General features: G+C 53.1%; 2 protein-coding genes and 1 long non-coding RNA gene across 6 annotated transcripts in view; 2 read left to right on the plus strand and 1 right to left on the minus strand.

The window, feature by feature from the left end:
• Positions 1-22,614, minus strand: part of Sbk1 (SH3 domain binding kinase 1) — a 41,139-nt gene extending 18,525 nt beyond the window's left edge. For 2 of the 4 annotated variants that reach the window (XM_060366856.1, XM_060366857.1), the window contains exon 1: positions 638-1,197. The gene's annotated coding sequence lies outside the window, so the exon portion shown is untranslated. Of the gene's footprint in view, positions 1-637; positions 1,198-22,470 lie in introns of those variants that run through there. The other 2 variants (XM_060366858.1, XM_021635873.2) reach the window with 2 other exon arrangements.
• LOC132646974 (atherin-like) lies at positions 736-5,638 on the plus strand. Its single transcript, XM_060366202.1, has 4 exons — positions 736-853; positions 913-1,708; positions 3,122-3,218; positions 5,057-5,638. Exons 1-3 carry the CDS (start codon positions 736-738, stop codon positions 3,213-3,215), a joined length of 1,008 nt encoding a protein of 335 aa, XP_060222185.1. The 3' UTR covers positions 3,216-3,218; positions 5,057-5,638.
• LOC132647022 (uncharacterized) lies at positions 9,721-13,020 on the plus strand. Its single transcript, XR_009585309.1, has 3 exons — positions 9,721-9,871; positions 10,449-10,660; positions 11,696-13,020. It is a non-coding gene; the product is annotated as an uncharacterized LOC132647022 (long non-coding RNA).
• Positions 22,615-24,177: the final 1,563 nt, after the last annotated feature.

Below are 24,177 nucleotides of genomic sequence, written 5' to 3' on the forward strand. Positions count from 1 at the left end.
TTTTCACTTTGAGAGGGCTTGACCTCTCCCTGTTCTGCAGGGATCAAAAAGAGGGCCTCGGTCAAGAGCCCCACTGAGACCCAAGCTGGGGTATGGGAGTGAGAGAAAATAAAGAGATTTCCACTCATTCTCTCAAACACGCCCCTTCCCTGCCCTCTCAGACAAAGGCACACACCCAAAGCCCCAGCTGTCACCCAGAGCTGCGGAATGCAGGCACCTCTCACCTGTGGGTGCCCCTAATTTTCTCTTTCCTTGGGGAGGGGTTCACTCAACTCAGCCTGGCCTTTTGGGGAGGGATATCTGTATCTCCTTATTCTTCAAGGACCTAAGGTCTAACGCCCCAGGCTTGCTTTAGGAGGGAGACTCTCCACGCTCTTCCCCCTCTCCGGGGCACCGCAACTACTCTCTCCAGGGGTCCGGGGCTATGCCCAAATCTCAGGGTGGGGGTGAGGTTGGGGGAAGGGAGAGGAGGAGGGGGCGGCTCCTCCAAGCGAGACACAAAGAGACGTCCTTCAGCTTCGGCTCCATGGCGACGCTGAGGCGGGGGAGCGCGCACTCCGTACTTCCTTCCCCACCTGCAGGGCTCTGGGGACCTCGGTGCCACTCACCTGACGCCCCTCACCTGGGTCGCACTTACCTGGGCTGGGGCCGCGGGGACGCCGCGGCAGGGGGCCTGGGCGCCGTGTCGGTCTTCGTCAGCCCGGCCCGAGAGGGGCTCAGGGCACCACCACTACCATGAGCCGGGACGCAGAGGGCGTCGCAAGGGACTCGGTGGCCCGGGTCCCGGGGCTTTGGGGTGCCCGCTGCCTCCCGTCGGCAAGAGGATCTCGCTGTCCTGGGTTTGGGGGTCCCCGTGGGCCGGAGCAGCGGGAAGGACTAGCGCCCCGAGGCAGGGTCTCTCCGTGTCTTGAGGTGTGCGGTTGCAGCGACCAGATCTTGGGGGGGCCCGGGTCGGAGCGGCGGCCGCCCGCGGGGCTGGAGGTCAGCGCTCAGCCGCTGGGGGGCTCGGGCGCCGCCGCTACGAGCAGCCCGACCCTGCGGGCTCCTGCCCCGGCCTGGCGCGGGCTGAGGCTGCGGCTCCGGCTCCCGCTCCGCCCGGCGCTCGGGCTCCAGCACCAGCGCCCGCCCGGGCTGCGCTCCATCGCGGCCTCGCGGCTCCGCCTCCCGCCGGCGCGTACCTGCCCGCCCGCCGCTCCGCCCTCCGCCTCGCGCGCCTTTGTCCGCCGCGCCGGGCGCGCGCCCCGCGCACGCGCACTCCCGCCGCGCCCTCCCGCCGGGCGCCGCGGGCCTGGTCCTGCCCCCCACCGCGGGAGCCGCTCCTTGCCCCGCCCGCTTTCCGGCCACGCCGGGTCCTAGCGCCGGCCCTGCCTGCCGCGCTTCGAGCTTCTTTTCTAGGTCAGAGCCCGCGAGGGGTCCAGAACGAGGTTAGAGAGGGCTCGGGGGAGTCGCAGAGGGTCACCTGGTCCAGCTGCTTGGTCCCCGAGGGGCCAGACTGTCCCAGACTATTTCAGTCTGTGCTCGCGGGGCGGAGCCTGGATCCGTTTCAAAGAAGGAAAATAAATCCGAGCCCTTCTATTCCGAATGCACTCACTCATTCAACCACCGGTCCATCTGTTCACCCGCCTGTCTGCCCATTCATCCTTCCACCTATACATCCGATTTCCACGAGACCTCAGGCCGAGCTTGCGAGCCCTGCCGTACGGAGGCGGTGAGGATTTAAGAAACGGTTGGTTAGAAAGGTGTATAAGCAGGACGGAAGAAAGGGGGTTCCTGGCCGAGGCGGCAGCTGTGCAGAGCCACCCGGGTGCGAAGAGCTTTGTTCATTAACCGGAAACTGGTAGCCTGGATGCAGGTGGGGAAGACAAGCAGAGATGGCGACTGAGTGGAAACGACGCATCCTTCCGGAGGCCCCGTCGCTCTTCCGAGCTTCATCCCTGAAGCACACTATTTTCTGCGTGGAAAAAGCCCCCGACATACCCAGAATCGCCCCCTCCTTTCACTCTCTGATCAGATTGTTCTTGCCAACCACTCTGCTTCTAGAACTTTTGGAGCCGGGTATCGCAAACTTAAGGAACCTTAGGTGCAGCTGGGAAGATGGTTTGCTAAGTGCTTGTCAGGCAAGCATGAGGACCTGAGTTCAGTCCTCTTACACCCACAGTGAGCGCCAGGCTCAGTGAAAGACCCGATCTCGAAAGAAAAAAAGAAAGGGAGATGGGGAGGTGAGTGAGATGCTGCCGAAAAACTGCTTTCCTCAAGTCTAGAGACCAGGGTTCAGATCCTCGGGGCTCACATCAATGCTGGGCAATATAGCAGACCCGGCACTTAGGAACCAGACAGGCCCCACAGAGCAAGCTGACTGCAAGAATAGCCAAATACCTGAGCTGTGGGTTCAAGTAAGAAACCATACATCAGTATACAAAGCGGAAAACAGCTAAGAAAAAATCCTTCCGTTAACCTTTTTCTCCACATGCACTCACGAGCTTGTGTACCCACAGACATGCAAACACACACGTGTTCACACCACACATACATACACCCACAAAAAGTAGATAAGCTGAGGAGTGACTGAATAATACACTTGATAATGTCAACTTTTGACCACACACACACACACACACACACACACACACACAAGTTGGATAACTTGCTGACAGGAACCAGAGATGGGCTCAGTCCTGGCATGTGGAAGGCCCTGGACTGGATCGCCAGAACTGGGGGAAAAAAAAACAAACAAACTGGTGCACAGACTTTCTTGGCAGCTTGCACTATCAATGCTACTACTTATAATTACTCGCTCACCTTCCTCCTTCCTTAACCTAAATTCAGTTTTCTGAAAGCCAAGCCCTTTGTGGCCACCAGCTCTGTTGAATGCAATTTCGACTGGGTTGTAACCCTTATGAATTTGCCAAGCATTCCTTGTTCCCTCCTGGGTAAAGCCAACCCTCGTCACCACGGAGAAGTGAGGCCATTTGAATGAAGACGGCCCCCATAGGTTCATAGAAAGTGGCACAGTTAGGAGGTGTGGCCTTGTTGGAGGAAGTGTGTCACTAGGGGGTGGGCTTTAGGGTTTCAAATGCTCAAGCTGAGGCCCAGTGACACTCTCTCTTCCTGTTGCCTGCAGATCCAGATGTAGAACTCTCAGCCACCTCTTCGGCACCATGTCTGTGTCGTGCCACCGTGTTTCCTGCCATGATGATAATGGACTAAACTTTTGAACAGTAAGCCAGCCCCAATTAACTGTTTCCGTTATAAGAGTTGCCATGCTCATGGCGTCTCCTCACAGCAGTAGAAACCCTAACAAAGGCACCCTGTGGTCAAGGCAGTCAGCATCCAGTGCCTGCTTACCCCATCACTCCCGGGAACCTCTCTTCTCCACCCAGCCTTGGCATCGGCAAGTTCTTCTGGAACACCCCCTTTCTTCCTTCTCCACATCTCTGTACATTGGGTTCCTTCCATCTGATACACCATTCCCCTTGTCTCCTGTTTTCCACACAAATTACCCTCCAAAACAATCACTTGGCTGCCTGCCCTCTTCCGATTCATCCTACCCACGTTAGGGCTTTCAGGCTGGCTCTGACATTGTCCTAATACTCACCAAGTAAGGTGTTAGTGCTCCAAAGAAGCAAATTGGGTGAGTGACTGGGTGTAAGCACTGAAGATTGGAAGAGAAAGGGTGTTCTCCATCTGATAACTGAGTCTTCAGACACTAGAGCTTAGAGAGTACTTCCTCATTCAAAGAAACAGGCATTGGCATGTTTTTGGTCATGGTTATTGCTATAGCTTGGCTCTTAAATGTCCCCCAAAGGCTTCTATCAAAAGCTCGTCCATTGGGCTGGAGAGGTGGCTCGTTGGTTAAGAGCATTGGCTGCACTTCCAGAGGACCCAGTTTTCAATTCCCAGCACCCGATGGTAGTTCATAACTGTAACTTCAGTCCCAGGGGATCTGATGCCCTCTTTCGGCCTTCTAGGGCATGCAAGTGGTGCACACATACACACAGGCAACACACTCATAAAGGAAAATCAAATAATTAAAACATACCTTTTAGAACAGAAAGAAAAGCTTGGTCCTAAAGCTCTGTGCTACTTGCTACTGACTAGTGATGGGAACCTTCACAGGTGGGGCCTAGTGGGAGGTTTCAGGTAATTTGAGGCCATGCTCTCACAGAGTTGTGGATCACTTTTCTTTCTTTTTTGTTCCTGGTCATGTTGTAAACAGGCTCCCTCTCCCACGTGATCCAACTGTGGTACACTACCTTGTCAAAGGCCCCAAATCAACAGGGGCAAACAAATGGTTAAAGTCTCCAAAACTTTGGGCCAAAACAAAGCTTTCTTCTTTATAATTCTGCGATCACAGGTGTTTTGCTATAGCCACAGACATCTGACTAACAGTCGTCAAGAGTTACCCAGTTCAAGGCTTCCTCCTGCAAAACCTTCCCCAGTTCCTCATCTGGGGCCTCGGTTGCCCACAATGCAATTGGAAAGGGTTTACCAAAAAGCATTGTGGGGAATCCCTCCCCAGTTGCTGTCTCAGAAATGCAGAGTGGGAAGTCCTGATTTCCATAGGCAAAGTACTCTTGTAGGAAAACACGTACTGTTCTTAAATACAAGCTAGGAAACTGTGGGCTCACAGTTTCCTAAAAAAAAAAAAAAAAAAATGCAGAATCTGGGGTTTCTGTTGATGATGAAAGCCAAGCAGCTGGGCTGTGGTGGCGTACACTTTTAATCCCACCACTCAGGAGATAGAGGCAGGTGGAACTCTGAGTTTGAGGCCAGCCTGGTCTACAGAGCAAGTTCATGGACAGCCAGGGCTACACAGAGAAACCCTGTCTCTAAAACCCAAAAAAGAAAAAGTAAATTAATCAAGCCAAGCACTTGGAGTTGTTAGGACTAGGGGTTGGGTGGTCTCTCTGGGTAACCTCTCTGGGTCACACCCAACTCAAGCCTTAGTGAAGTCAGGGAGAAGGTTGGGAGAGGGGGGATGAGAGCCTGCTATGGCTCCCAACTGCCTATAGCAAGGTGGAGGGAGCACAGCTTGTCCTCTCGTCATCCTCTTCAGAGTTTCCACCTAGGAGGAGGCTCATGGGATCCATGGAATTGTGCAAGTGGTGGAAGATGATGGCCTGATCTTCTGCACTGAGACCTTGCCGTCTGGGACTGCGATCAACCATCACCGGCAGCAGAAGCTGTGAAACCGACCCAAAGGGAGCACAGAAGAGTCTCCCCCGTCTGCTTCCTGGACGCAAGGCTCCTTTAAGGTCCCAGGGTTCCCACTGGCCATGAACTTGCCAAGCATTCCCTGTGCCCTCCAGGGTAGAGCCCACCCTCCTTACCCCATGCAATGGTTTGAATGAAAATAAAGGAAGCATTGTAGGCTCTTGCTGCCCAGTGTTGCCCTCTGCAGCCTCGGCCTTCAGTTGTTAGGTCTCTTGCAACCTGACACTTGCCCAAGCCTCCTCTAGTTCCCTTCCCAAGCATTTTCTGCAGTGAGTTGCTGGTGTGTGTGACCCCCATCTTGGCCTGTGTTTCACAGGCGGAACCAGCTCGGCCTATCTGAGCAGAGGAACGAGGCAGCTGACTCAAATGCTGTGGTCCTTTGTCCTTGACTCCTAGAAATGTGCCAATCAAAGCTGCGATTTGAATAGGGAAAACGTGAAGATAAAACTTAGCCTTGGTTTCCACAGCTGCACAGAATATTTGAAAACAGATCTCCATGCTGATTTCCCTGACCAAACACACTGCTCTCTTCAGTCATGAAATCAGTTTTGTTTTGTCTCTCTGCTTTGTTTTGTTGGAAACACTGCCTTGCCATGTAGCTCAAACTGGCTTTAAAGGTCTTCCTGCTTCCGCCTTCAGGTGCTGGGATTACAGGGGCCCAGCACCAAGGCAACAATGGTGAATGCCCCGGGGCATCTAGGACTGCTTCTTGCACCAGGAAACTCAGGAGGCCAGGAAACCTGGGGGGGGGGGGTGTTGATTGATTACTAAGCACCCTCCCTGTGGCTGAGTCAAGTTTCTACTTCTTGGGGAGTTGGGGGGGGGAGGAGAGATTAGAGGAGGAATCACAAAAGTCTGTGCTCTAGAACTTGGCATCACAACATTCAAAGTTAAGTCTGGGAGATGCTACAGGCTGTAGCGAGTGACCTTGGAAGAGCATGTGTTTGGTACATTGGTCATCTCCATGCTGGGGGCGGGGTAGCACCGGGGCATTTCAGGCTCCTTCTGTGCTTTTCCCAGTGGTTATACAGAGGCAGTCCTGAGTTGTTGACCCCTGTGACTAAGGAAGAGCCCCCTCCTCTGAACGGCCAGGTGACCAGCTCACAAAGCTTAATGGATCAAGGACCCAGGTGACACCGGTGACTGAGTATTTCAGGGAACAAATTAGGTTTAAGATGACAGACATGGTGTCATTTGGGTGCACAGATAAGGAAAATATAAGCAACTGGAGCAGAAACATCCAGGGCCCCCTGAGGACAGAGCCAATCAGCTGAGCTAGGGCTCCACCAGAACCCGGGGTGGCTCAGAGAGAAAGGGAGCAGCCAGAGGGCAGTGACTCGGGGCAGCAGCGGGTCTCTGAAATCTCTGCTTGGAATGCATCCCACGGGAGCTGCAGAGTGTTCCAGCAGCGTTCCTCCATGCGAAAATACAACTGCGACCGTGGGTGGCCAGCAGAAAGCCACTGATGCTGACAAGTGCCGTGTGATGCAGTTGGAGCAAAGACCTGCTTCTCTGTGGTTCTGCGGGCCTGCTGTGCTTTGAGCCAGGAACTCTGCTCCTTGCTGCCGAGCCAGCCAGAGGCAGAAGAGTGTCTGTGATGGGGGGGGGGGGGGGGGGGGAGAAGGGAGGTGGCTGCTCGTAGAATAATTTCAAGATCTGGGATTGGGAGGGAGGGGTCTGACGGGACTCATGTTGGGTATGGTTCGTTTCTTAGTAAAAAATAAGGGATGCAGAGATGATAAACGGTTAGCACTGGCCTCCGTGGTGTTTTCCACTCAGCACAACTACACGTTTTCCAAAACAATTGAACATTATTCTATGGAAGTTTTGATAAGTGTGATTTTTTTTTCCCCCTTAAGACATAGTCTCCCCATATATATACCAGAACTCACCATCCTTCCTCTTATCTCAGCCTCCCAAGTGCTGGGATCAAAGGTCCCCCTTCCTTCCTCCCTTTCCTTCTTTCATTTTAGACAGAGTCTCATACAGCCCTCACTGGTCTTGAACTTGCCGTGAACCTGAGCATCATCCAGAGCTTCTCCACTCTGTGAGTCTATGGTTCCTAAAGCCAGGTCCTACAACTACCTGGAGAAAGCCGAGTGGGGAGGCTCCCACTTATAACCTTATTGTTTCAGAAGCTGTAGCAAGAGATGTGTCACTAGTTCAAGGCTAGCCTTGACTATGAAGTGAGACTCTGCCTCAAAAATAAAATAAAATGAAATACAAAGCAAGCACTCAGGATGATGTCATTGGTCATGCTGTGAGAAGCACCAGGAATGGGGAGACCTTGGCACTGTTGGCCCCTACCATCCTGCCTTCTGGTCGCCATAGTGATAGATAGCGGCTGTACCCTTAAGGCTAGGATGCAGCTAGGATCCTTTGGGGAAGGAGGGAACGGGCACCTGATGGGGCCCGACCCGGGCCATGTTCACTGCATCTCTGTAGTTCCCCAGCTAAGACCTAGACTCTCGAGCTCTCAGTCCCTGCTCCTGGAAAACTGACACCTGGGAACAGGGGCACAGCACCACGGCAGACATCTGTAGGGGATCAGCTGTGTCTGGTATACATCCCTGGAGGCTTGGGGCACGGAGGTGGCTTCAGTGCTGTCCTAGTTTGAGTTCTCTGAAACAGACCCTGAGACTAAGGGTTGAGTAAGTCCTTTCTCCTTCACCTGGCAGGTGACCTCGGGGAGGGGAGCAGAAAGACAGCAGGAAGCACAGGCACGGTGTGTGTGTATCACGGAGCCCGCCACCACTGCAGAACAAACACACACAGCCAACGCCACTGAGGAACCCTGACAGTGTAGGACATGCTGGTCACATCCCTAAGGCAGAGCTGCTGGGGTGGGAGTAGGGATGGAGGTGGAACCAGAAAGCCCTTAGGAAAAGAGATGAAGATGCAGGAAAAGCTGGGAAGGAGGCCAAGGACATCTGGGTGGGGCCTGGCAGGGACTGCCTCACATGCCTGCATTTGGAACTTTCCCGAGCTTGGCACGATGCCCACGCCCTGCAAGCAGCACAGTCTCCGTTACCTAGCATCTGTCCACACCGTCTGCTCCCAGACCCCCAGTTTCCCTTCAGGAACCTACATTCCCTGCCATACCCTTCCTTACTCAGGGGATCTGATGAAGAGGGTATCTGACTCTTTGGACCAGCCCCACCTTTCCCTAGCCACAGGCACCCTTTCTGAGATGGGTGTCTGGCTCCAGGCAGGCCACAGTGAAAGTCTGAGCATAAGCCTGGAGTCGCCCTGCCGGGGACAGCCTCCAGAGGATGACACCAGCACAGCAGAAACAGAAGCAAGAGGTGGGGACAAACCTTGTCATTATCTGAACCCCCTGACACCTGGTGTGCCTGAAGGCTTGGACCTATCCTTGCCTGTCCTGGAACTCACTTTGTAGACCAGGCTGGCCTTGAACTTACAGATCTGCCTGCCTGGGATTAAAGGTGTGCACCACCACCTGGATGAACGTGGGTTTCTAAACTGGTTAAAATCTGGGAGTGAATTAAACACCGGATCATCTGACCCAGGTGAGCTTCCCCAATCCCTGTCTTTGCTCTTGAGGCAGAGCCTCCCAACGTCGTCCAGGCTAGCCTCAAACTTGCTCACCCTGATCCAGCCTCCATAGTGTTGGGAATCACAGGTCTGCAAGACCCTCCTTTCTCCCGGGCCCAGCCTGTTCCTGGAACACTCCAGACCCTAAACCCAGGGGTGGTACTTCCCCGGCTAGCCCCACCCTTCCTTCAATTACTCAAACCCCAACCCCTACCTTCTTCTCAAAGCCACGTACTTACTGAATAGACACAGATTTGTGGCAGGCCACGTTGTATACGTACTAGCACCTTTGTACCCCGCCAGGCCTCTTTACAAAGGGGCTTTCCCTTTACATCAGGAGCAGAGAGAAGGGAGGCTATGTGAGCTTTCCCACAGCCTGGGACTCAAACCCATAGTGCCTCCAGGGTCCAGGCCTTGGCATCCTCTCATGTTCCCCAGCCCAATGACCCCTAGCCCTCCTTGCCACCCGGTTCAGGCTCATCTCATTCCATTTCCTCTCATTCCATCCACTGCCCTGACCTGTTTTTATCTCTGCCCTTGTGCTGCTGCTACAAAAGGCAGGGTCCTGGTATCCGTGAGGGGGAGTAGGATATGGGGTGAAGGCCTGGGTGCTGAAGGCGTTCAGGCAACAGCTGCCCCATTCCCAGCCTGTTGGAGGCTTGGCTGAGCCAGGGCCTGGAAGAGACAGGCAGGGGTGGGAGCTGGAGGGGGCTGGGAGGAGCTGGGCCTGCAAGCCCTAATTAAGCGAGTTAATTAGGGGGGGAGGAGAAGCCTTGTGGGAGTTAATATGCTTGGCTAATTAAGTGGATCCCAGAGAAATGGCTTGAATTCTAGTGGCTGGGGAGGTATGAGGGTTTAGCCAGAATGGAGGGCAGGGAGTGAGATACAGGCACCGCCCAGGTGTCACCAGGACTTGTCTGAGGCTCAAGGTCCTCTCTAACGTGGGGATCCAAGATTACTCCAGGACTGCCAGCTCCAGCGGACACAAAGGCTGACCTCCACAAATGTACCTGTGCCAGTCACAGAGCCCAGGGGGCTGACCTGCATCGCTCTATGCTCGGAATGCAGGGCGGAAGACTCTCCTCTAGCATCTTTTTTCCTGGTGGGTTTCCCTTCTGTTTAATACCATCCTCTCCTAGGCATGGGGACGTTTGCGGGACAGGTGCCTAGGCACACCCTGACAGTGATCCATCGCAATTTAGTTCCCAGTAGGAGGGTCCTGTCAGCCTTCAGTCACAGAGTCAAAGACGAGCAGACGGAAAGCTTCAAGACGCTGACCACCACACCACGTTCAGCCCCAAAGGCAGGCTCTATGCTTCTGTGCTGACAGGCCTGGTGGCGCCCATGGCATCCCGCTCAGGCCTGGCTGGGGCATCTGATACAACAATTGCTTCTGCTGCATTTATTCACCCACTCACCCAACAGGCATATACTTCCTTCCTTTTTTTCTTTTCTTTCTTTCTTTCTTTCTTTTTTTCTTTCTTTCTTTCTTTCTTGTTGTTGCTGCTGTTGTTGATACAGAGTCTCACTGGCCTGGAACTCACCCTCCGACCGGCCTAGCCTCGAATTCAGAAATCTGCCTGCCTCTGCCTCCCAAGTGCTGGGATTAAGGACCTGCCCTACCATGTGCAGCCAGGATAATACTTCTTTATCTTTTTTTTTTTTTTTTCCTTTTGCAGTTCTGGGAATCTAATTCAGGGTCTCCGCCCTGGAAGACAAGCACTCTACCACCGAGCTACAGCGCACCCCCAAGTATTTATTAAGTCCTCAGTTGCGAGTTTGCAACTAACAACACGGAAAAATCCCTGCCCTTGCTGAGCTTCCGCTCTAAGTGAAGAAAGACAGTGACAAACAGGAGGCGGAAGTAAATGATACAGGTCAAGGCCTTAAAGTGAGCAGGAAAAGGGGGCATGCTGGGAAGTCCTCACAGAGGCAGTGGTCTCTGAGCAGAGACTTGAACGAGGGGTGGGAAGGGACATGCAGACAGGAGAGCCAGGTCAAGGAAATAGCTAGTGCGGAGGCCCTGCAGTCAGAGCCTGTTTGGGGTGTTCGGCGTTGACGAGAGCTGGGGCTGGGGCAGCAGGGGCAGTGAGGGGTGATGGGGCCACCGGAAGCCTTGGCTTGTAACTCTGAAGGACATAGAACTGTGGAAGGGTTTGAACAGAGAACGGTTGGGGTGTGTATGGAAAACAACAGGCTGTGGGGGAAGGGGATTCAGAAGGACCAGCCGGAAAGCCTCCTACTTCGGATGGGGCGGGGGACATCCACCAGAACCGGGCAGTGGGAGTGGGGTGGCCAGAGATCATCATGCATCCTACCTCTGCGTGAACACACAGCCTGGGTGCGGGAGGTGCTGAGGCCCTTGTGCCCACAGGTAAGCACTAAGGAACCAGGAGCTTTAACCACGTGGGTTCCTCTTCAAAGGGAGGGATGCATAAGCAGAAGGCCGGGAGCAGACATGATTAAGGGGGCCGGTGAGTTCCGCGCTGTCTCTGTGGCTGAGACCACACCGGATCCTCCTCCAGACCCTTATCGGGAGCTCGTCCATCTGTGGAAGCTATCTCTAGGGAAGGCGTCCCCTGGAGTTCGTCTATAGACCCCACCCGTAGGAGAGACGCACGTGTGCTTTACAGAGTTTTGGTGTGGCCGTGCCTTAACCTTTATTGTGCACACTGGGTTGAGTTACCGCCAGGTTAATGTTTTATTAAAGCGTGCTGTGTTTAAATAGGCCTGAAATAAACCACTGAGGATCGGACTCCCAAAGTTTGGGCCAGCACCAACTACCTCTTTGCCTCCTGCGGCTCTCTCCTGGTGGCAGAGGCCCAAAGGCAGGATCTGGCCTCAAACTCACTATTCTGATGCAGCCTCCTCAGAGCTGGGATCAGCACTACCTCACTGCCCACTTTTTCTCTGTGTCCGTTTTAAGGCTGTTGAAAACACATCACAGAACTTTTAAGTTACTCCGCCGAGACCATATAACCCAGTAGCGGAGTCTGTGGTTTCAGAATCTGAACCGGTCCAGACAGTCGTAAAGAAAAAGAAGCCAAAGCTGAGCGAACAGCGCCTTGGATGGCCAGTCTCTGCAAATATGAGCACAGCTCTCCCTCTAGTGGCAATATTCTGCAATGCAGGACAGGCTAAAGGACTGCGGGAGCAGCCCACAATCTCATTCTGGGAGACAAGGGCACGTTTCCATCCTTCCAGAACATTGAAGTCCGGGCCGCTGGTCCACTCAGAGCCCCTTCCCTGGCTGTGACTGAGCAGTGCCAGCCCCAGGGAGCTTCGCTGGTCCCCTGTGTGCTTTACTCTGTAAAAACTTGGTCTCTGTCCTCAAGGCTTCACTTTGTGACATACTGGGAGCCTTCAGATGTCCTGTGCCAGGCCATGCCTCCGAGCAAATGACTGTGTTTATACTTGTGAGGGACAGAGCTTAGAGAACAGAGCTGGACTCTCAGAGCCTAGAGGTCCTGATGTCACCTCCAACCGACTCTGCCCTCTGGGCCATATCCCCAGGTACAAACCTCAGACCTCCTGAAGGCTCACCCATCACCATACCCACTTGGATCTCTAAGTCAGCTGCTCCCTCACCGTTCCTGCCCTCTATCTGTCCCATTGCTTGTCCAGTTCCTGCAACATGACAACCCTTTGACCTCACAGAGACACTCACCAGGACCATTTCACGTTCTCACTGCCCGGCAGCCTGGCAGCCACCCCTACCCACCTCATTCGTTCTGGGCTCCACTCTCCATCACAGGACTGATACTTGCTCACCCACCTCTCCCACTGGGCTCTGCCGGGGACAGCCATGTCCCAAGCAGCCATGTCCCTTTACCTCCAGAAGCCTGTCTAGAAGGGGAGACTCATTGTTGCCTCTGTCTTTCCTGCTCCCTCTGAACATTGCTACCCCAGTCCCCCTCTGCACGAGTCTCCAGAGGGTCTCACTTCACTTCAAGTTGGCTCAAGGTGATGTCTATGTGGTATCCATCAACCCAACGCTGCGAGACACTGCATGGCTGACTCTTCAACTTCTCTTCTCTCCTCAAGGCATGGCTCTTGCCTCACTGAGAGGACATGGGGATCAGGGTCATCCACTGACTCCCGCTACCCAGCCACGCACCCAGCAGCCGCGCTGAAAATCGGTATGGAGCTTCCCTCAAAACCTGACAGCACTATGACACGATATAGCAAAGGAAGCTCGGTCAGTACAGGAAAGAGACACCTGTAGAGCCGCATGTATCACTGCGCTACACACAACAGCCAAGGACGGGGGACCATCCTGAAATTACATATAATAAAGGTAAATTTATATATGTGACGGTGTCACACTGCTTTGTCTGTCCACTGCTTTGTACTCTAACTAAGCAGCTCTAATAATAAACTAGAAAAAGAAAGCCTTGAAGGGTTGGGGAAATGACTTTGGTGGGTACAGTACTTGCCCTGCAAGCATGGGGATTTGAGTTCAGATCCGGAACACCTGTAAAAGCCGAGTGTGGCAGCCCACGCCTGTAACCCTAGCGCTTGGGACAGAGAAGGATCCTGGCAGGTGGCGGGTGGGCTTCCTGGAAAGCCAGTCTAGCAGATGTGGTCAACCATAGATTCAGTGAGAGACCTTGCCTCAAAAAATAAAATGAAGACTTATAGAGGAAGACGCCCAGTGTCAGCCCCGAGCTCCCAAATACACATGCACAGATGAGCACATCTGCACAACCACAAACGCACCAAATGCATCCAAGAGGAGGAGGAGGAAGAGAGAGATAGGCCCGATGGTGCACGCCTGCAATCCCAGCTCTCCAGGAAGGCAGAGACAGGTGGATCTCTGTGAGTTCCAGGACAGCCTGGTCTACAAAGCGCATCCAGAACAGCAAAGGCTATACACAGAAACCCTGTCTTGAAAACAAAACCCCAAACCCCCCCCCCCAAAAAAAAAAGAAAAGAAAACTATGGTCTCTACATGCAATAGAGTATTTTATTATTATTATTCCATTAACAAGGATGGAATTATGTCATTTCCAGGAAAATAGATGGGACTGGGATCATCATGTTAACAGAAACTAACCAGACCTGGAAAGGCAGATGTAACCTGTCCTCTCTCCTCTATTGGATCTACATTTTTTAAAGGACAAGAAAGGGGCAAGGGGTCTGTTTAGGAAGAAGACGGGGACCAGCAGCAGAGGTGAGAGAGGGCTGTAGAGTATGTGAGTATAATCAAAGTACGTGATTTAATGTGTGAAAATACCAGAATGGAGCCCATTATTTTGTATAAATAATAAATGCAATGAAAATGTCTTTTTCAAAAAAGACAGATGAGGCTAAAGAGATGACTCAGAAGCCGAGAGCACGTACTGCTCTGCAGAGGACCTGAGGTTGGTGCCTAGCACCCACGAGGAATGGCTTCTAAAACTCCAGTTCCGGGGGATCTGGCACCTCCGACCTCCTTGAGCACTGGCATTCACATGCACACCCCATATACACTCACACCTACCCAGAACTAGAAATTACATATATATAATTAAATCCAGGGCTAGAGAGATGTCTCAGTGCTTAAGAGCACTAGAGTTCCGGTCCCAGCAGCTCACAAAAGCCTCAGGTTCCCAGGGCTCAAACTGTGCGTACATACACACACACACAAAATAAAATTCAAACCTGGCGAAGCCTCCCCCAGGGTTTAAGCCTCTTCTCACTCACCGTGCACAGAGCACCCTTCTCATGAACAGCCCCGTGAGCACGGAGGAATCTGACGTTAGCACTCCTTCCTGCTGCTCGATCACCCTCACTCTTTCCCAGGTCTGTCCTCCCACACTCTGGGGTGTCTCCCTGTTGTTGTTCCTGTGGTTATCCCTACAGAAACAAAGCAGGGCATGGTGACACAGGCCCAGCTGGCCCTGAGCTGACTGGGCCAGGACGGCAGGTTCCAGGACAGCCTGAGCTACATATTGAGATGTGTTAACAGAAAATAAATAAATAAATAAAGTTGCGTTTATGAAATACACTTATACATTGTTGTTTTGAAACAGGCTCTAGACTCCAGCCCGACCTTTTGTTCCTGTTACTTCTGGATACATCTCCAATCTCTGTCATAGTTACTATGTATTTTTTTAGTCTCTGGGCACAAGAGAACACGGCTTGTTTAAAAGGTTTTTGTTTGTTTGTTGTTTTTTCCCCTACAAACCCTATTTCCCTGCTTGCTTTGGTTCTGCTCAGACTCAGGATTGTCTCAAAAGTGGGTCCCTGGTTTCCGGCTCGTTCTTAAGAGACTTCAAAGGCTGGTATAAACCCTGGTAGTTTCATCTCTCCACTTCCCGTGTGTGTGTGTGTGTGTGTGTGTGTGTGTGTGTGTGTGTGTGTCGGTAACAAGAGAAACTTTCTGGGAAGACAAAATGTCCTATTTCTGGGTGGAGGCTTGGGTTAGTTACCTTTGTCAGCGCTGTTGTATACGTGTGTATACAGCTGTCAGAACCTCCTATACTCACTGCTTACAGACTCTGCATTCCAAGCGCCCAGTTTTAAAGAGTGAAATATAAAAACTTCTTGCAGTTGAGAAATCCAGTGCTTGCAGGGAGAGGCGTGCTGGGTGACAGAGGTTCGGCATAAAAACGTTGGGCTGGGCCGCTATATTTGGATACTCTTTTCTCAGCTGGTCCGTTACCCCGTGGCACAGCACGTACTGAACATGCCTGAGGCCCTGGGTTCCATTCCACACACACACACACACACACACACACACACACACACCCAGCCGACTTCACACAGATGGGGTGTGCGATTTGAAGGCCAGAGCAACTACGTGGGGAGAAGAACACTAGAACAAACAGAACGGTCCCCAACGGCCACAGAGAGACAGGGTGAACTCCTGAAAGGTCAGGCCGGAGCCCAGTGTGCAGCAGCAGCAGCGTGTCGGAAGAAGGCCGGGTAACTAGGAGAGGGGCCGGTACTTCTCACCTCTGCGTGATCTCCCAGCTGGATGCAGGACCACCCATCTAGCTGTCTCGTCCTCTCTTGGGAATAAACGTCCAGTCTTCGTGGGCCACAGGATTCTTTTTACTATTTATTTATTTATTTAATGTTTGGGGGGTGTTTTTTGTCAGCTTGTATGTCTGTGCACCACACGCATGCCTTACGCCCACGGAGACCAAAAGAGGGCGCCACACCCCCTGGGACTGGAGTTACAGGTGGCTGTGAACCACCTCATGGGTGCTAGGAATTGAACCCGGGTTCTCTGAAAGAGTGGCCAGCGCTCTTAACCACTGAGCCATCTCTCCCATCCCAGCCAGATTTTTGTTTTGTTTTGTTTTGTTGGAGATAGAGTCTCCCTATGTAGCCCTGGCTGGCCTGGAACTCGCTAATGTAGACCATTCTGTCCCCAAACTCACAGACATCTGCCCGCCTTTGTTGGGATTAGGGACATGCACCGCCACACCCACCCAGCCGGAGCCTGCATCTAGCTAGATGTGAAGAGTTAACCGTGGGCCTGTCCATGCTCAGCTGAGGGGTTATGCCCGGGAAAACGTCCGGGTTAGGTTCGTTAACTTAGTTCCTACATTTGCTGCCCTCGTCTCCTTTTCCAGCAAGTACTTTCCAGCTGACGCGTGCCGTGATGGGCAGAGAGAAGAGAGAGCAAACACTTGGGTCCCGGTACCCACACAAGAGCATCTCCCCGGAAGACCTGACTCCCTCACATCAGGCCCCACCTCTCAATGACTCCGCTACTTTCCGGTACTGTCACCGAGGGAACCACGCCTTTAACACGTGGGCCCTCGGGGGTACATGCGAGATCCAAAATTTAGAAAGATTTGCAGGCCGGGCTCTCCTGCACTGCCCACTGCTTTGTTTGAAGTGTTCTAAATAAACTTATCCTTAGAAGAAAGAAAGAAAGAAAGAAAGAAAGAAAGGAAGGAAGGAAGGAAGGAAGGAAGGAAGGAAGGAAGGAAGGAAAGTTTGCCAGGGGCCAGCGAGATGGCTCAGTGAGTAAAGAGCTTGCTGCCGAACCTGATGGCCTGAGTTTGATCCCCAGGACCTACGTGTTGGAAGAAGAGAACTTATACCTCCACATTTGTTCTCTGACCTCTACACCCTTCATGGTACTTTACGCCCCACCCCCATTCAGAAATAAATAACTGAAGAAATAAAATGGAATTAACCCCGACTATACTTCATACCGGGTGACCCAGAAATTCTTAAAAATAATAGTAAGAAGAAAAGCAAAAAGGATGGAGCTGGAGAGGTGGTTCAGTGGACCCTAGTTCAGTTCCCAATACCCATTTCCTGTGGCCCACCCTAACTCCAGCTGACCTCCAAGGGCACCCACGCACGCATGGCATATACTTACACAGACATATACATATAAGTAAAAACAAAATTTTTTTTAAACATAATAAGTTCTTAGAGATGTCAGGTATGTGTTTGTAAATAAAAAAAAGTGAGTATTGGGCTATAAAATGTTTATTTCTAGCCCTAAGATTATTATGGCAGTATTTTTTTTTAACCTGCTATCACAAATAATAAGACCCAGACACCTATTAGGTTTGTAATTGCCTTATTTACCTTGGGCCAGGAAGATAGTCCTACCTATACTGTCTGAATCACCTCACCATCCATTTCCCAGCCCCCATCCAATGCCATTCTCCTCAACCATCCTATCTTTCATCCATAATCTCATAAAAACTTGCTTTTATTCTTCATCTGGGCCTTTTCACACCATTATTGGAGTCCTTTCTCCCAGCCCACATGTTTTTTTTCTCCACACTAACCCATCCTGGCATCCTTTCTTCCTCTCTTCCTGTCCATTTGTTTCCCATGATTCTCCTCAGAAGCCCAGGAATCTAGCCATTCCTACCCCATTCTGCCCTGCCCAGATATAAACTGTTTAATCAGACAAGGATGGGTGTTTCTGGCAGGCAGTAACCAGATCTTCAGGGACAGTAATCAGCATTAGACCAACCTCCAACACAGGCATATTTATTTATTTATATTTATTCTGTCTGTATGTATGCCTATATGCCAGAAGAGGACACCAAATGTCATTAGAGATGGTTATGAGACACCACCTGGTTGCTGAGAGTTGAACTCAGGACCTTTGAAAGAACAGCCAGTGCTCTTAACCTCTGAGCCATCATCTCTCCAGCTCATAAAAGTATTATTTTGTTTGTTTGTTTGTTTGTTTCGGTTTGGTTTGCCTTTTGGTTTTTTTCGAGACAGGATTTTTCTGTGTAGCCTTGGCTATCCTGGACTCACTTTGTAGACCAGGCTGGTCTCAAACTCACAGAGATCCGCCTGCCTCTGCCTCCCTGAGTGCCGGGATCACAGCTGTGCACCACTGCGCCCAGGTCATAAAATTATTCTTTAAAAGAGTCTGTGCACAGGTTTTTCGGCCTGGAAGTCCAAGCAGCATTGCGTGGGCTCTTCGGGGAGCAGGAAGGTGTTGAAAGGTACCTCATGGTGGGATTCACCCACACCTTGGTAGGCTCCTGTGGCTTCGCTCCCTCTGCCTACAGAGCCGCCACCATTCATGAGAGCTCCCACCCTGAAGACCTAATCCGTTGAAATCTCTACCTATCTCTACCAGCACAGCTAAGTTAAGTTTCTGTCTTTTGATGCTATTGACATAAGTCTTTGGGGATTGAACTTATGTGGGAATTCTTGGGACAAACCATCTTCAAAACACACTAGCTGCTACCTTCTTCCCTTAACCCCAGCCTGCCCGCAGGTCACCCACCCTGCGTATCCATCCATGACCTCAGCACTGGTGTCCTGGATTCATGCTGGCCCAGCAGCCCTTGATTCGCCCAGAGTAGCCCCAGGGATCTTTTAAAATGTCAATCAGATTTCATCGGGGTTTTTTTCTTCCCCACTTAAAAGCTTCCAAAAGCTCCCATATCCCCCACCTGGTATAAAATCCGATGTTCTCAGCAGGCTATCAAGGCCTGATTGATCTGGCCTGTTCCCGTCTCGTCCATGACACTGTCCCACTAACCGTACTTCTCTGCCTTGTCCACACCAGCCTATCAGAGCGAGCACTCACTGCCTGCCGGTGGCCTCCAGCCCTTTGCCTCTCCGTTCCGTCTGCATGGATGGCCAGCCCCCTTCCCTTTCCAGGTCTGAGCTGTCAGCTTCTCAGTTCTCAGTGTGTGTCTCCCATGTGTGTCGCTGTTCATTTCCTCCCCAGCGGGTTTGAACCTGTTTGAACCTCATGCCTTTTACTTCAGGTATTGTCTGTCACTCCTAGGCCTAAGCCCGGGACTGCAAAGCTGGTGTTTCTCATGTGGCTCCTCGCTCTCCCCCATGCAAGATGCCATCCCACTTTGCTGAGTGAACGAATGAGCATGTTCGCCGCCTATCATAAGGTGATTTGTCTTCCTACATCAAACTGGTCCACTTTCCTAATGCCCCAGTGAGGCTGTTCCGCTGAACTACCTTTCCCAGCTGCCCTTGCAGTTAGCTGCTGCAGCCAATGCACATGGACGCAGGTAAAACAAGCTGTCCCAACCTGTGACTGACAAAAGCCTTGGGTGATATCTTGAGGTAGAATATAGCCCTGGCTGGCCTTGAACTCACAGTGCTGCCTCAGACTCCTGAATGCTGGTTTGCAGGCACGAGCCACGCTTGGCCTCCTCCATTCTCCCTTCCTTGTCTGCCAGTGGAATGTAGATTCTGGCAGTGGATTCCGAGGTTCTGAGTGATGCCTGTCCCGAGACTGAAGGATCCAGGGTCCGTGAAAGACCGCTTGGAGCAGAGCCCCTGTCACCAGGCTCCGTTACGTGGATGTCAGCTGTAAAGAATGGAGTCTTTACAGTTGAATGTGCCAGGCCCATGGGCACGACAGCTGCCTCACCCTAATTAACACATTACAACAGCACGAGCAGGTGGCTGGTGACACTCACTGACATGCGGCACAGCATACATCAACGCGAGGCAGATTCTAGGGCCGCCGTGCTCACACTCTCATTACAGCTCACAGAGATGCGAGTTTCCATGACCGACCACCATTTGTGCCCCCAGGGCAGTGAGCCCAGCCGGGGAGGTGTGTCTGTATCCCTCTCTTCTCTGTGACTGACTTCAGCGTTCAGTCCCAAAGGCTCCAGGGAGTTTGTTCAACCTACAAAGGGATGAGCGGATTGTCTTACAGCCTTTCTGCCCCTGATCTTCCTGAGACCCAAAGAGACCTCGGAGTTACACAGAAGAGGACTGTGGCAGAATCAGGCCAACCCAATGGCTTTTTAAAGATGGCAGTTGGGTGTTCTAGAGAAACCCTTGCACCAGAGAAAGGCTGGGCGTGGTGGTGAGGGCTTTCAGCGAACCACATAGTCTAAGTCCAAGGTGACCTCGCCCCATCTCGCTGCCCTCCCAGCCAGCCTTGCCTGGCTCCTGCAGCCTGGCTGTCCACATCACTCAGTATTTTTAGCTTCACCACCTGGCACCTGTGGTCACCATCTCTGCCCAGCCTGGCAGTGTCCCCTCCCTAGGCCTTAAAGAGCCAGAGTCCGTCGGTTAGAAAGTACAGCAGCTGCTTCTACAAACATAGGCCATTACATCCCAGAGGGGAAGACAAAAGGACACACAGGAATCCCCAAAGCTGCAGGTGGAGTGGAGGAAAGATGAGGAAGAGAAGGCGAAAGACCCTGGCTCTAAGACTTGAGCCTCGTTCTGGGGTTTCTCGAGTCACTCACCAGTAGAGGCTGATTAGCATATGTTCATTGCTCCAAGACTTGAAGCCAGGGGACACCAAGGCAGAGCTTGGCAATGTGTGTTGTTGTCAGTCAGCTCAGGGCAGAGAATTAACCTAAAATTAACCTTGCACGTTAATCTAAATGTGCAAGGCCCTGGGTTCCATTCACACCATGAGATAGGAAGAGAGACAGACAAAGAGAGACACAGAGACACAGAAAAGAGAGACAGAAAGATAGCCAAGGCAAATGATGCAATTTGTGCCCATTAAAGAACAGGAGAAGCCGGGCAGTAGTGGGGCACACCTTTAATCCCAGCACTCAGGGAGGCAGAGGCAGGCAGATCTCTGTGGGTTTGAGGCCAGCCTGGTCTACAAAGCGAGTCCAGGACAGCCAAGGCTACACAGAGAAACCCTGTCTCAAAAAAACCAAAAACGAACAAAGAACCAGAGGGGAAGACGTGGGCTCCTGCACCCTGGACCTGCAGGCCCTGTCTCCCCGCGTCATTTCGTTTGTTCTCTCACTCATTCACCAAACAAGCCTCCACTGCGAAAGCAACGGCTCCGCTAGGGGTGTGGAATTCTGTGGCCTGAAGAACAGCGTCACTGAGCCTCGAAACCTGCCTGTCCGGCGCCTGCAGATCAGGACGTCCAGACTTACGTGATCTGACACTACCGTCTTTGCCGTCCTCACGCCATCGTTGTCCAGTTACTGTTTCAGACCACCTGCCTTCACCCTTGCCATCCCACAGCCCACTAGCAGCTTTCCTCAGGCCTCCTGCGAATCTGCACTTCTAGGTAGACTCGGTGGAGCAAGCTGTGCTTCCTGTAAGCAGAGGTGGTCCATTTGCATTCTGACTCCACTGGCACTGTGTACCCACTCCCACTAACGTGCCCTCAGTCTGTGCCCAGCCCGTCTCCTATCAGACCTCCCTGTGGCTCTGCCAGGATTCCAGGCCCCAGCTGAAGCCTGGCACCCTGCAGGTGTCTAGTCACTGTCTTGCATGGTCAGCTGGCAACCAGGGCAGGAAGCATCCTCCCATGTCTCGGATGAGGACACAGAAGCCCCCGTCAGGGAAACCACAGATGTGGGGTCCAACGTGGTCAGGATGCGGGAGCCCGTGTTTTCTCCCCCTGTTCTTTAATGGGCACGGAAGAGGCCCTAGCTTGGTCCTGCGTCTGCCTTTCCCACAGTGGCACTGGCGTGGCTGGAGCAGAGGTGACCCTGTCAGCTTGTACATCTACTGTCAGAGCCCGGGTCCCAGCTTGGGTCACGCGCTCCTGAGGGTCAGGGAGGGGACAGCTGGGAAAGGCACAGCAGTCAGTGCCTAGAGTCTGACCCCCGCCTGGCACCACACATAGCCCCTGCCCCTCTCGTCACAAAGGTACACGGAAACTCACATCTGCCTCTAGGAACCTGTGTACACAACCCCACACGCTCTCCCACAAATGCACAATCCCAACAGCAGAAGCCTTCATCTTCTCTCTTTCCTCTTTTGCACATACGTGAGTACTCACGCATGCGCACGCGTACCGCATGCACATTTTCACATATTAATTCAACAGAGACTGAACACCTGTTAAACGCCAGTGCAATGCTAGGAGGGCAAGGGGCTCTTGGATGGGAGTGGGCCTGCGGCTTCTGGAAGGCCTTCCTGGAAGAAGAGGCATTTCGGTGAGACCTGGGTGGAGGGGAGCCAGGGTACTCCTAGGGGAACAGAGTGAGATGGGGCATTGGCCCCAATCACACAGGTCTTGAATGCTGGGCTCTGACTTTCTGTTGTAGAAATTGGGGAGCTCTGGAGGTCTCTAAGTAGGGACAAGACATGACCACAATGTGAGGGAAGAGACAGGCAAGTCGGTCCAGGGCCAGAGTGGGAGGAATGGGGAGGAGGTTGTGGGGACAGCCAGTGGGCTCAGCAGGAAGAAGGAGGGGGTGGGACGGCTGGGCAGACGGGTGCCCTAAGCATCGTTAGCAGGCCCCTAAGCTCCTGGTTGAGGGCCGCACGGTGGTCATGCCAGCTGCCCACCAGGGAACTGACCTCTGCAGTGGAAGCTCTTCCAGTTCCTCCTCCTCTCTGTGGAAGCAGACCAAGCAGAAGGCTGGCACATCATCTGCTCCACAGCCCAGGGGCCAGGCAGGAGGCAGCCGCAGGACAGGGCAGGGGGGACGGTTGGTGGCCTCCACAGCATCCTCCGCAGCCAGGTCCCGGTTCTCTGAGGCAGTGGGCTCCAGGGTCAGCAACCTGTCGGCCTCGGGACCCCGTACCTGCCTACCTGCCACCTGCGCCTTCTCCCTCAGGTTACCCGTTGCCTCGGTAGGTGGAAGAGCCTGTGGCTCTCTTGAGGCTCCTGTCCTGAGGCCCAGGGCGTCCAGCCACGGGATCCACACTCGAACAGCAGCTAGCAGCTGCCTGGACTCAAGAGGCGGCTGGTAATGGCCAGAGAGGTCCTGTTGCCGACTCTGTAGGAGCCCTCAGCCCCTCAGCCGCCCACTCTGCTGATGTCTGCCAGAGGAGGACTGGGAGCGCAGGCCCACAGACGACTTGGCCTTCTTCTGTCTCTCTGTCTGTCCAGCGGTCTGCTCCTCCTAGTTGACCAGCAGGCATAGAGGTGACTGACAAAGTTTGTTCTTCACTGCTGGAGAGAGCAGTACAGTGACCTGCAGGAAAGCCAACTGACGCTCGACGCTGGAGGGTAGGCGAGGGTCAGGGGAGGCTGGCCCAGTGTCTACACTGTCCCTGGGAAAAAGTTCTGACCCTTGAAGTCAGGTGCCTGGTGGCCAGACCGGAGGCTGCTCTGCTCCCTGCTCCCTCTGCTCAGCTCTGGGCTGAGCCTTGTGGTGGCTCTAGATGGCTGGGCTGTGGGTATTAATAGCTCCACATTCACGCTGAGAAGCCTGGAAGTTAACTCCTTCTCTGCCGGAGCTGGGAGGCTGCGGCTGGCCACTGAGAGGGAAGCAAGGACCACGCCTCTGCTGGGAGCCTGGCGCGCTGTAATGCCTCCTGCCTGCGAGCCTGTGCCGGCGGCGCAGTCCCTGGGGCTTGGTCGGATTTCCTGTGTCACCTGGGCCTTCTCTGAACAGGTAGGGCAGATCGGGGTGGGACTCAGAGCTCTGAGCTCCAGTTCACACACCCCCCACCACACCCAGGAGCTCCCCAGTTCACACCTCCACCGTCAACTAACCAAGCCCCTCCACATTCCCAGAAATCGCCATCGCTGACTCTGGGTCCAATTGCATGGCCACTTTGAATGGGGGCCAGGGATGAGGCAGGCATTGCTTAGTAGTTCGCTTGGCGCAGGGATAGCAGAGTGGACCTTGTTTGCCTGCTTCCTAATCATCATTATGTATCTATCAGGCACCGGGGGAGAAAGGGGAAAGAGGGGGCAGGCAGAACCGCACTGACGTGAGAGGCAGAGGCTCCTCCTCCCTTGGTGGGCTTGTACCCAGAGGAGGCTGAGGGGCTTGAGGCTACTCTATACAGTACCAATGAGTCAGAAAGAGTGCTCCCTCGAGGCAACCGCAGAGCCCTGCGGCGGGGACCTGGGCTGGTTTTCAGCCACCCTTATCTGTGCAAAAATTGACAACACAGGCAACTCGCAACCCTGGGGGCAGAGAAAACAAAGGATAAAGAAATTCAGGTTGTAAAAAGGGTTCAAGGTGTGTGTGTTGCGGGGGAGGGGGTTAACCAGGAGATGTGAGAGGGTCTGGTGGGCAGGCAGGTAGTTAGAAAGGCTGTTCTGGGATA

The sequence above is a fragment of the Meriones unguiculatus genome, chromosome 14 (assembly GCF_030254825.1).
Source record: "Meriones unguiculatus strain TT.TT164.6M chromosome 14, Bangor_MerUng_6.1, whole genome shotgun sequence".
Taxonomy (NCBI): domain Eukaryota; kingdom Metazoa; phylum Chordata; class Mammalia; order Rodentia; family Muridae; genus Meriones; species Meriones unguiculatus.